Here is a 12,642-nt window from a genome sequence, read left to right as displayed (position 1 = left end):
CAACAAGCCCAAATGCCAAATACTTAACTAGCCCTCTAGAGGACAGTTAGGTAGGTGGATGTGCTAAAGTTGTTCAATTAGTGTATTAGGTCTCTACTGCAAAACAAATAATGTCATCTTGGGTCTTTATTGTTGAATGAGACTTGATTTTATCAAGGCTACAACAAATTCCATGACATTCTGATGCTTGGTCTTGTTTTATATAAAACTGATTTTATTTACAGACAGCTGATGTGAGGAAAACACACCTAACGTCCATAGACTGTGATGACCATGACTGATTGTTGTTTCAGATCTGGGAGCTTTGGATCCTTGAAGATGCGAGTAGGGCTGAGCTTCCAGTGACTGACACAAGTGAAGACACTCTGCCTCTTGGCTTAGCCATAGACTACACCAGCCAGGAGGCGATCTACATCAGTAAGTTTATTTAGCTCTCTGTGTACTTCCACTCTTCTCCTGTCTGACCAGTTTGTACATCTACACAATACCTTTCCCTAATATTGTCGGTAATTTGTCTTCTGCAATTAACACCAAGTTTGGAGGACAGCAAAGTTAATTTAGCAACTTTCAAAATGGTGTTGCTATATGTTCTTAAATATGTCCAATAAAGAGAAGTTGGCTTAATGCTAAATACAGTTTATTCTCACTTTGGTGCAGTTGAATTTTTGAGTTTTTGAGATAGATGTTTTTTCTGTACCATTTAATTTCAGGTAGGACAGTTTTGTGTATTACTTTTGCAGTGATATTAATTATAAATGGTGTTGCATGTCTGTGGTGAAGCTCAAGGCATGCACTGGGTTTTCCAGAAAATAGTTAAATGACATTATGGACTGTGTGGAGAGAATGAAATCAGTTTAGGTGACTTTGTACACCATCTGCCACCTGTGATACCGCCCACCCTGATAAGCCTGTTTTAATGAACTTGCATGCTTAGAGTATTTCATACTGTAGCTGGTAAGATATATGTTTACCTGTTTGTTTTACTCCAAAGCAGTTACTTTCTCAATTTGTTTCCTACAAAGGAATGATTTCTGTGTTATTAAGTTGCTTATAGGCATATTTAAGAATCAAAGAGGTGTCTATCATATTAAAATTAACTTTTAATTTCATAGAAATTGGTGTCTTGAACAGTGTTCTGTTGTCTTTGTTCAAGCTCCAGAACATTTAAAATTCAACACACCCCAGATGAAGCTGAAAGCCGTCAGGTTTCTTTGTGCATACAGCATCCACTGCAGTGCTCTATTGCAGCATGTGTAAAGAATAGTGATAAGCTACCGTCTCAGTACACTGTTTTATCTTAAATGGCCTAGTCTGCCAGACATTCACGTAGAGCTGCTGCTGCTGCTGTCTAGCCCCATCTCTCCCCACTCCGAGAACTCCCTCCCCAGCAAGAAAAATCCTGCAATGGGAGCAACATTTTGACATGATTGTAGTCTGATCAAAACCTTTATCCGAAGTGAGACATTAGATAAGGAAAGCGAAGGGAGTTAAGTTATCTGTGGAGAAAAAAATGCACTCATTAAAATGGCTCAGACAGACTAGAGGACCACAACAAACAACAAAGCCCAGACAATCCTGTTGCAGAATGCTGATGAGGTTTACCATGCGTCTCTCCCTTCTGTTCGCTCTCTTTCACCCCTTTTTGCTTCTCACTTTCTTTCAACGAAAGTGTCACACTTGAGAAATAACAAACTAAACATTAGATGCTATATTTTTGTCCCTGTTCTCTGCATTGTGTGCTTATTTTGTGGAGAACTTAGGACACTTAAAATCTTGAAAAATGTTCTGTGTTTAGTTCAATATGTATTTGTATATTGAATATGCAAATGGATTTTGTGTGTGGATGTTTGTGTCCATAGTAGATATTTGCATTTATGTGGACAATAAAATCCTAATATTCATAATGTCAGAAGCATACAGGCAGCACATGAGTTGAATACACAGTAGGTGCAAATACAGTTAAATAGTCAGAGAGGCGAGTCAGTGGCAATAAATCAAACACCACAATGTACTTGGTAAGAGCAGCTACTGCTGTCGTCCATGGATGATATGAAAGTTAGAGGAATAGCTTTATATAGGAGATCGCTGTAGAGGACAAATTGTCCTTTTTTGAAGTATCTGAAACGACTAGCATCAACTCTGACTAATGCATCTTTAATTTTGGGTGTGAATACTCGGTGTCATTATTTAAATGTAGTTTTAGGCTGGTTTTGCCATTTCTGTCTGCAGCGAACATCACACTGCATGATTATGGAGAGTGCAGGGGAAGTGGGTGTGAAGAGCAGGCAAGAATTTTGGGGAATGCGATAGACTGCGTTTTACCAAAGTTGTCTGTACATGATGACATCAGTCTGCCTTATTGAACTGAGCTCTGGGTTCTTATTTTAACCACTGGGGGGCATAATGAACCATGAGATAAGTACAGCACTAACATACAGTCTTTGGCCTCAAATACTTGCATGAGTAAACAGCAATTTGAACATAGTGAGCATACACCACTTGCTGTGTCTCATTTCCCTCGTGCAGTTTGAGGCACAAAGCTGTGTAGAATCTTTTTTTTAATTTTTTTTTACTGCACATTAATGCGGCTCTCAGTTAATATTCTCTATACAAAACTCCAAGAGCCACGGATACTTCCTGGATCTCTTTGACACATTTTGCAGCCTTCCACAGATCAGACGGAGAGCAAATGGATTTTTGTGTGTGTGGGAGAGTGAGTGTTTTTGACTGGAGGGTTATGTGTTTGACATATTTTGTGAAACTATCTACCTATTTTTGAGTCTTTGACTTACTCGTGTAGACTACAGTATTTCCCGGTCTCAGTGTTTGTATCCCATCTTTCTATCCCTCAAAGCTGATGAGAAGACCTTGCCCCCAGCACCCACTATGCTGATGCTATCCACAGCGGGATTACTTTGCCCATTTGCTCTGCTCAACCTCAATCCTGGGGTGAAACAACTGGTCTCCGCCCCCACTGGCCTCCCCTTGGAGGGGGAGAGACTGCCCAAGCTAGGTAAGAAAGTAAACTCGATAGATGTTTTCATCTAAAATGTTGCAGACAGGGCTGCAGTTATTCGTTCACAGACACTGCAATGATGCATTTCCTAGAATGATAATTATTTATTGAGTCTGCATTAGCAACGTGTTTGTACGATTTTCAATTTCCTATTGTGTTGCCATCCAGTGGAAAAATTCCATTGGCTTTTTTGTCCCACTTCTGGGGTTGGCCAGCAAAAATATGTCATCCCTGCACCACTCTATTGAAAGAGACCAGTTGTTTTGGTCATACAGGGATATTTGACTAGACTGTAAAATGATTATGTTTCTATAAAACTAGAAAATCAGTTTTAGCCAAATTCCCTGAGAGCCTTTGCAAATGTCTGACCGACAGAACCATGAAAAATGTGGACCTTTTCTTCTCTCTAAGGCAAATCCAGGTATTTCTAGAATTAGCAAACTTTGCTTGAAGACACAACTTGCCCAACATGTGATGAAATCAAATGAGAAACAATTTATTTTCTCTCCACAGGTTCTTTGGCAACCCAACCACCCAGAATTGCTGCCTCTATCCCATCTGCCCCACTGACATTCCCAAACCTCGGTCTTACTTCGGCAGCTGCTTCCACTTTTCCAGCCCTTGCTGCATCATCATCTGCTGCCCCATTCAGCATTGTTCCCACAGCTCCTGCATCATCATCATCATCATCAGGCTTCACGTTCTCTGTCCCCTCCACATGTGCCCCATCTGCTCCTCCAGCTTTCTCCTTGGGGGTAGCCACACCTTTTGGTTCAGTGACCTCTGGCTTCTCATTCGCCTCCAAACCTCCCACTGACACTCCTTCAGTCCACTCAGCGTTTTCTTTCACCCCGACCATCAAACCATCGGCAGTAGCAACTCCAGTTCCAGCGCCGACACCCCAGACCATTGCTACCGCATCAACAGTGAAGCTTAATCTAAATGAGAGGTAAATCATTATTTTGGACATTTTAAGAAGATTCCAACTTAGACATTGAGCTTTACCCATACAAAATAATCTGTCTTCTCTTTCTCAAGGTTTTCAGCACTGGAGACCCCAGCACCATCCCCACAGTCTTTCCCCCTCAATTCCTCACTGCCCAAACCAGTTGCCCCCAATTCCAGTAGTTTGATTGCACCTCCACTCTCAGTCACTAAGCCACCTGCTGTACTGGGTAAGGTCCTTCACTTTCATACTTACACATACATACACAAGCTTGTCCATCTGATTTGATATTTTATCAAATAATTCTTAAGTGTTCATGGCTTGGGTTGTGATTCTAATGTTGTTGGTTGTGTCCCAGTGCGTCCAGTTCAAACCAGCACACCTCCCACAGTCGTCCAGAAACCTGCTCCCGCTGCCCAAGGTCGTGTCCAACCACCACAGGTCCTGTCTCTTTATTATGAATAATATTTTTCTTGTAATATATTAACTTGACCTTTTTTGTTGTTGTTGTTGTTGGGTTTTTTGTTGTTGTTGTTGTTTTTTTATATTTCTGCTCACAAAATGTCAAAAGTTCCTCTATAGGGACACACTGAAGGCACAGAGCCTCTCTTTGTTCCCTCAACTTCCTCCAGAATATTTAGAACCATGGAAATATTCAGTAAGACAATATTGGTATTATTCTTCCATTCTCCATTTTTAACATAAGATATATTTCCCCTCTGCTCAGTACTCAAGTAGGTGCTAAGCTATGCATTGGACTAAAAAAATAACCTTCATCCAATCAAGGTTGAAGACAGCAGTTGTTAAATAACAATTACTGTTAGAATGGATCAGTACAGTTCCAAGAAAACTGTCAAATTAGCAACATTGTGCTTCACTGCATTAACAAAATATGCACCATCAGTGAAAGAACAACATTCAGTCTATGTATGAAATACACCCAATATATTAATCCAATGTAATTAACATCCAGTCTATTAGAATAATAAATGAGACTTTTCTCATAATTTCCATAGCCCAGTTTGTGGAATTGTGTAACTCAACCCATGGATTGGAATGCTTTCACACAGACTAAATCATCTTCCATTGATTTGGCAGAGAATTAACTAGGTTATGGAGATTATGAGAAAAAGCTCATTCAGTGGAGAAGTATCATTTGGGCTTCGGGGTGAGGGTGCTTTAACCTCTCAGTTAGAAGTCAGCACAGGCTCATTTCATTAAGGCAGCACAGTTCCTGTCACACAGCACTCGTAGACTCATCATGACACGTAATGATTAAAAAACGTGTGGGGGAAGCCTTTGAGTGTGTGACAGTGAAATTCTGCCACGTTAATGAAATGATCCCCCTGCTGCCTTCTAACCGAGAGGTTAAAGCGCTCCTCCAGTCCCAGCTGTCCCTCCCATGCTTCAGGTTCAGTGTCCCCAAATGATACGCTACCTAATAGTTAATAATACAGTTTAAATGAATGGAAAAACGGAACCGATAGTTCAAGTACCACATATTAGTCTACTGATGTCTCCTGTTCAGAGCACGGAAACCACAGTGGGAAAAGTCGTATCGCTCTGTTTAACAAGTGAAAGTCACCACAATGAGTCAAAATGCTAAAGACGTTGGGCCCTTTTCCACCCTGATTTGAATCCTTTTTTCAAAGAAAAAGCTGTGCATGGAGCTGAAAAATGGAAAAAGTGCTCACCAATGCAAAGGCCGAGTGCAAAACGCTTAATTTTCATTGAAAACAATTTCAAAAAGCCGCCCCGGGTTGTTGAAACACACTGTTGAATGGTATTTTTCTCATAATCTCCATGACCTAGGTCGTGGAATTGTGTAACTCAACCCATGGGGCATTTTTACACACCCTAAGTGATTCAGGTTATTGGTATTGTAAGTTTGTCCATGGAGCGAAGCACTTTTACACGACCAAAGAGATTGTTCTCCATTAGTGAAGTAAAATGTATATTTTATTTTTGACCCGAACCCAAAGATAATACTTCAAAATGGGGCTAGATAAAATACAAAACATTAACCTTTAACAGATCTGATGCAATTGTGAATGTAACAATGTCAGTTAAACTGCAACTGCTATGAAACTTTACTGGTAATGTTTGCTATCGACAGAATGTTCAACTGAAACCAACTGTTGTGGCAGAAGAAAAGTTAACTAGCTTACATATGTTTCTTTTTGCTCATGCTTATTTTGGCTGTGTGTATTTGTTGGTGTGTGTGTTCTACTGACTTAACTAGGTTTTATTGTACTTTATTACTTCCCGATGCAGGCAGCTGTTAGTGTAAAGGTCCTGGAGAAACAGCTCCAGCAAAAGAGAGAGTCGGATCCCATTATGGCTGGTATATTGGAGGAGGTAAGATGATGCATCCAGTACACACCTGAATACCAGACTCTGTACTAGGTTAGCTAGCTAGTTTTAAATGACAGAACTGATGCTTACTTGTTAACTTAATAAAGGAGAGATCATTCATTCAATGTGGTTGAAATGTCTTGTCTAACACTAAAGTGCTGTTTAATAATGATGTAAACTAGGTAGACCATTGCACAAAAAGCACAATTCCTGGCTGAGATAATTTCGTACACCCAGTGTCAAAATGATTCCTCAAATTGTTTCTAAAGATAACTATGCATGTTCGACAGATTGCACACTTCCAGAAGGAGTTGGATGATCTTAAGGCGCGGAGCACGAGAGCTGACTTCAAGGTTGGCAGCAATGAGGAGATGAAGGAGTTAAGAAAGGAGTCAGACGACCTCCATATTTTCACTTTAGAGATTAAGGAAACAACAGAGGTAAGACCACAGTTAGAAAAACAAAACATATTCAGATATTACTAACGAGAATACACTCGCCACCTAAATCCTTTTTCGCGGGATGCTGGGGAGACCTTCATCTCAGCGGATCTTGATCTTGAGAACACATCACCAATCTGGCCACCTTTGTATCATAGACTAGCATCGCCCCTTTGCTTTTTATTATCTATTCGGGCTTCTACCTATTTGTTTGATATTGTTTTTTCACCCTGAGCTTGGCTTGCTTCATACTTTATACGGATGAACTTGTCACTGTTCAATCTGACAGCCAAAATGATAAAGCAAGGAGGGCGATCCGTCAGTGACGAGGCTTACGCCGATAAAAACACTCACCAGCAACATTCAGTGTCCGTGTTCATTGAAGCACTCGGAACTCGACCGCATACGATTTCTCCTCATTTGGGACAAATTAAAAAAGACACGGGTGCTCAGAATAATGTGGACACAGGCTCCTAGAATAACAAACATTGTCATACGTTTGCAGTGGTTGAATAAATAAAAACACTAGCATGTGTATCATCTTTGTGTCGGGTGGAGACGATGCATAACATTTGGGTATTTGGGTAATGTTATTTGGGCTAGCGCATTTAAAAGAAATCTGTTGAAAGCATGTAGAATATTTTCTTCTCTTTCCTTTTTACCTTACGATGTTGAAAAGTGCACCAAAAAATATAAATATTCACTTCTTGAAAGAGTATATTGACTTTTACATGAATAGATTATAACGAATAAAAACGAGCCTTTTTAGTCTTATTCGTTTCGCCAAAAACAAAGTTAGGAAAACGGCCACAAAATAATCACCAACAACAACTACATTGTTGTTGAAATAAGCTTATTATAGGTCGGCTCTCCTCTTCCAACCTGTATTTCTGATTTGCAGTCTCTCCACGGGGATGTTGGTACACTGAAGACCACCTTGCTGGAGGGCTTTGCTGGGGCAGAAGAAGCCAAGGCCCAGAGTGAGCTGAGCAGAGACAGAAATTACAGACAGTTGCTTTACAAAAAGCCTCTGGATCCCCGCAGCGAGGAACAGCTCAAGGTGAAATGTTTGCATGAGTGGATACTCTTCCTAAGGCCTTTAAACGAGTCAGCTACACACATAGCATTTTTTTCTCTTTTACTGAAATGTTTTCCTTATTTAGGAGATTCGCAGGCTGTACCAGTACGTTATGTTTGCTGTGGAAGATGTCAACGATGTGTTGGATGTGGAATGGGAGAAACACCTGGAGAAGAAGAAAAAGCAGAAGTAAGCACAAAACACCAGCTATTTGAACATTTTGTACTGAAAAGCTTTGGTGTTAAGTATTATTTGATATATTCAATATCATCTTCTTCACAGACACATGACCGTGCCGGGGCGTGAGGGTCTGTTCACTACACTGGCCAACAACCTGTACATTATCAACCAGCAGAAGAACAGATTGGATCAGTTGATTAAGCAACTCACCTCACTGCGCCTCTACAACAAGACTACCGCTCCAACTATAAACCGCAGTGCTGCTACAGAAACGACCGCCGGGTAGGAGCTGGCAAAAACACACTTAGGGATGGAGGAATGTGAAAATCTAACCCTAACCCTAATTACCATAGAATTCCAAGAATGCCTTAAAAATTGCAATAATTAATTTCAGTGTGGAATGGGATATTAGCATTAATTTCTAATGATGTGCATCAACACACTGCAAATGGGTCTTAGAAAAGGTGTTGTTTGCAACTTAAACTCTTTGTATCTGTTATTTTTATGACAGCTTGGAAAGCGAGCTTGAGAGTTTAAGGGATGCACTCCTAAAAGCCAGGCTGGACACCACCCCTCCTAAAACCAAATCCAAATCTCCAGGTATCAATCTTTATATATTTTGATATGAAAATCATAAAGAATATCACATTTCTTAATTTCAACACATGCTAACTATGAATGCTTCTCCAGCCGTTAAGATATCGCCAGTGAAACAGTCCCAGCTGCGCAACTTCCTCTCAAAGGGGCAGATGCCTCCCGTCCGCTCAACTGCACCAGGTACACACATCCTGCTCAAACTGGTTACGTTGATATGCAATCATTTTTACTGTTTAAATTGACTCTGCTGACTATACATTTGTAGTTGCATGAAATTTTATGAATGCTGTTTGGCTTTACCAAAAACTCTCAAATGGACTGCAGTTACAGTCAAACAAAGAAAAAAAGTGGATTGAAATAAATGCATGCTTGGAAGGATTCTCACTTAGAAAGGGTTTTTGAACAAGAAAAGATTGTCTATTAATGTAAAGGGATGTAACCTGTTAAATCCTCAGAATTCTTATATAGAGCTGATTTTAATTTCCCTGCAAGAACGGCAATAACATTGTCAAAATTCAGCAGTTGTGGAGCTCCATGACTTTGATGAGATTCATGTTGAAATGTTTGTTTATGACTGTGTTCTAAAAATATTACCATAATGCAACTTTAATACAAGTGTATTGGTGATCTCTATTTTCTTAATGTATTCTCTTCTAGCCAACCTGTCTCGCTCAGCCTTCCTTTCGCCAAAATACTACGAGGACTTGGATGATGTGAGCTCCACATCCTCTCTGTCCCAGTCCCTGGAGCCTCATCCAGCTGACTTGGAGCTGGAGGAGGAGGAACTACAGCAAGAACCCCTTCCTCTTACTATCATTCCTCCAGCAATGTCCAACCCCCGCCATCCCACAGTCGTGAGGACCCCCTCTATCCTTCCAGGCTTCGGGGCCATCCAGTCCACCCCTTTAACAAAGATTCACTCAGTACCGGGTTTGGGCTTTGGACTCAGCCCTATCGCCAGCCCTAGTGAGTAAATCCAACTATTGCTACAGAGTTGTTTGGCATTCAAAGCCATGAGGTGACTGCTTTTAATGTCACGTGCAACGCCAAGTGCAGCTGCTAAACACTAGTAGGCATGCTTTGTTTCATAAATGTTGCTAACTGTATTGATTTTTCAGTTCCAACTAATAAGATCAACCTCAGCGGGGCTGAAAGCACAGCGCTGGCCACAAAGACAGTTAAACATGGAGCCCCACCAACTGAGAGGACCATTCCTGTCACCATCCCCGCCCAGCAGGCTGCAGCCTGTGCTGCTCTACGCAGGCATATGGCCAATCAAAAGACAGGTTGGAATAACATGACTGTGACTAAAGTTTAAAACATTAATCTCTTTATTTTAAAATGGCATGGAATAAATTTAATTGCTATGGACAACACTGTGTGTATAAGAAGCTGTTTGTATACTATCGTGTTGCTGTAACCGCTGTAATTCACCAGGGGGAGACACAGACTTCCAGACCAAATAACACGAACAGTTCACGCCCCATCATATCTGAGAATCACTACCTGAACTGTTTCATTATAATTCAAACCAGGCTTAAATCACCATGAAACATTAATTTCATCTAAATACACCTGTCTGTTGTATGAACATTTTTTAGATAGATTGGTGACATGTGCTTTACTGTGTGTTCCAGCTGTGGACAGTACATCCTTGACAGAATCCACTTTGAAGACGGTTCCTCAGGTGGTCAATGTCCAGGAGTTCAAGGACAAAGGGCCTCTTATGCCGGTTTCCAATATCATCAGGTAAAGATGAAAAAAAAAGCCCAAGCTATACATTGCTTGGGAGTTATGCCATGAAAACACCTTTGAGTAAGTGAAATGTTCTAGTGTAGAGAGGTAGGGTATGTTTTGAAAGAATAAAAATACTGAAAGACTGACGGTATGTTGTATGAGGTTCTATCAGCTAGCTATCATTGGATGGACTTACAGGATACTGTTACTGGTTAACAGTATGTAATATGGTTCATAAAATGTGTAATGTGCAATTTGTTTTTCTTTGAAACATTTATACATGATTAAATTTGGCATCATATTCCATAGTGCAGATTTTTGAAAATAGGTTAAAAAAAAACCCTGTGCCTAGATGGTACCCCTGATTTACAGAACTCTTGCCAGGTTGTTGGGACTAGGCGTTGACCGTGAATGGTTTAGGTTAGGCATTGACCTTGAGTGGTTAAAGTTAGGATCGGTTGTCAGGCAGTGAGTCTTGATGTAGGGTAACCATTTACAACCAAAAATAACATTATCACTTTTCTATGTTCCAGGTAGTTAAATTCAGGAATATGTCAACAGTTCTTTGGTATATGTTGGAATTTACTGGTTTGGATACCGTACTTATGATACAGTGATATCCCAAAACCTATTGTAATTTGTGAGCCGTACAAAGAACTGGAACTTCATTAGGCACTGGAAGGTTACTAGGACTGATTTTGAGGAACCTTAACATTCGTATTTCATTGTCTTATTTTGCAGAATAACCATAAACATTCCCACGATATTTGTAGGCACTTACTGATGACAAATTTTAGGTGTTGTGTCATCACATCATTTCAGGCAATTTCACAAAGGGGTTGATAAAGTGTGTTTCAAAGCTATAGTCTACATTCTGAAAATCATTTGAGCCTCTGAGACAGATTTGAAAAAAAATTATAATGATATTTGATATTTATGCTGTAAAATCATGCCTGTATGCATGTGTATCTATTTCTGATGCAGTGAGTAGTCACTAAGAGTCCTCGAGGAGTCTGCTGTTTGTTTATCAGGTCACTGACTCCACCTAATCTTAGCCAATGCACACGGCTGCCACAGGCTAGCAGCCTTTGGGGATGTATTACATTTGCATTATAGCTTCCACATAATTCTTATCATGCACATAATGTTGTATTTAGTCTTAGCCTTTTAATGTCCAGTTAAAAAAAATCTGTTTTAGTTTTCTTCCCTTCATTTAACCTCCCTTACGCTAACGCAGTATTAATGATCCTGTCTCTGCTCTCATACAATGCAGCCTGTTAAGTGGTGACTTTCAGTGTTTTTTTAAGGATTAAGTCTTATTGTGTGAATTGTGTATTTTAAAAAAGGGGCACAAATTGGAGTCAATACTATATCCTTATAGTTTACACTTCCATTTAAATAGTAAGAAGGTGTGCTGGAGAATGGAGCCAAAAAAAACCCAAAGCGAATACTTAGATTTATTATATTCACATTGACTAATTGTCTCTTTTCATACCATTATTCTCTTCACTTCCTTTTCTTCATGACTTTCATTTGGGTCTTTATTCACTCCATGATTCATACGCTCTTGTTTTGCCCCTTTCCGGTCTCCTGCACCGTACTCTTTCTGCCTCAGTGGGCTGTGCTCCACTTTTGTGCGTGATATTTCAGCAGGCCATCCCTCCTTAGGGCTTTTCCCAAATAAAGCCTGCTCACAATAACAAACAAGCAAAGTAAGGCATTGTGAGAGATTATGAAAATGGGCTTTTTTCCCTGATTCCTTACAGTCTTTATCTCACAGTACAGTCACGGTTCAGACATTTCTTCAAATGATTCCCAGCTCAATATGTTGTTTTACCAGAACAAAATCTTCCAAAAAAAATATGCTCCCAAGAATTGAATTTTTTTTTTTTCATCCGGGGACATAAAGAATTTATTTGGAAGCAGAGACCAGTTTTTTGGTTGTGGATACCCATTTTAACATGAGCAGCTAATATCACAAAATTATATGGTGTGCGGAAAAAAACACCTGAACCTGTGCTCTCATACTTTTTCTCTCTTTTCCCAGCTCATCAGATGCAGCAGCTCAGATCTTTGCTTCAGTTTCTTCCCACCAGGCCAAACGAGTAAGTATTATACCTTTCTCTCCATCATCCACCAAACTGTTCATCTTTTCATATGTTTGCACACCCACACCGCTATATAACTATCATTGAAGTGACATGTTGGCTTACACATAGATGTCTTCAATGTATTTTTAATCAATTTACATGTTGGTACTTATATACTACTTAATAGCAAATTCATTGTTGGT

General features: G+C 40.0%; 1 protein-coding gene across 2 annotated transcripts in view; it reads left to right on the top strand.

Annotated features, from left to right (window-relative positions):
• The window catches only part of nup214 (nucleoporin 214), a 28,020-nt gene that overhangs the window by 5,351 nt on the left and 10,027 nt on the right, over positions 1–12,642 (top strand). For both annotated transcript variants that reach the window (XM_084035206.1, XM_084035205.1), the window contains exons 10-25: positions 294–417; positions 2,855–3,013; positions 3,530–3,965; positions 4,055–4,191; positions 4,321–4,403; positions 6,237–6,320; positions 6,608–6,757; positions 7,659–7,817; positions 7,921–8,024; positions 8,118–8,297; positions 8,527–8,615; positions 8,706–8,792; positions 9,270–9,578; positions 9,731–9,898; positions 10,250–10,361; positions 12,397–12,454. In XM_084035206.1, the coding sequence (XP_083891332.1) occupies positions 294–417; positions 2,855–3,013; positions 3,530–3,965; positions 4,055–4,191; positions 4,321–4,403; positions 6,237–6,320; positions 6,608–6,757; positions 7,659–7,817; positions 7,921–8,024; positions 8,118–8,297; positions 8,527–8,615; positions 8,706–8,792; positions 9,270–9,578; positions 9,731–9,898; positions 10,250–10,361; positions 12,397–12,454 (2,439 nt within the window). The remainder of the gene's footprint in view (positions 1–293; positions 418–2,854; positions 3,014–3,529; positions 3,966–4,054; positions 4,192–4,320; positions 4,404–6,236; positions 6,321–6,607; positions 6,758–7,658; positions 7,818–7,920; positions 8,025–8,117; positions 8,298–8,526; positions 8,616–8,705; positions 8,793–9,269; positions 9,579–9,730; positions 9,899–10,249; positions 10,362–12,396; positions 12,455–12,642) is intronic.

The sequence above is a fragment of the Eutrigla gurnardus genome (genome assembly GCF_963514095.1).
Source record: "Eutrigla gurnardus genome assembly, chromosome: 19".
NCBI lineage: Eukaryota > Metazoa > Chordata > Actinopteri > Perciformes > Triglidae > Eutrigla > Eutrigla gurnardus.
Note: the sequence above shows the minus strand (reverse complement) of the source record. Positions and strands in the feature narration are given on the sequence as shown.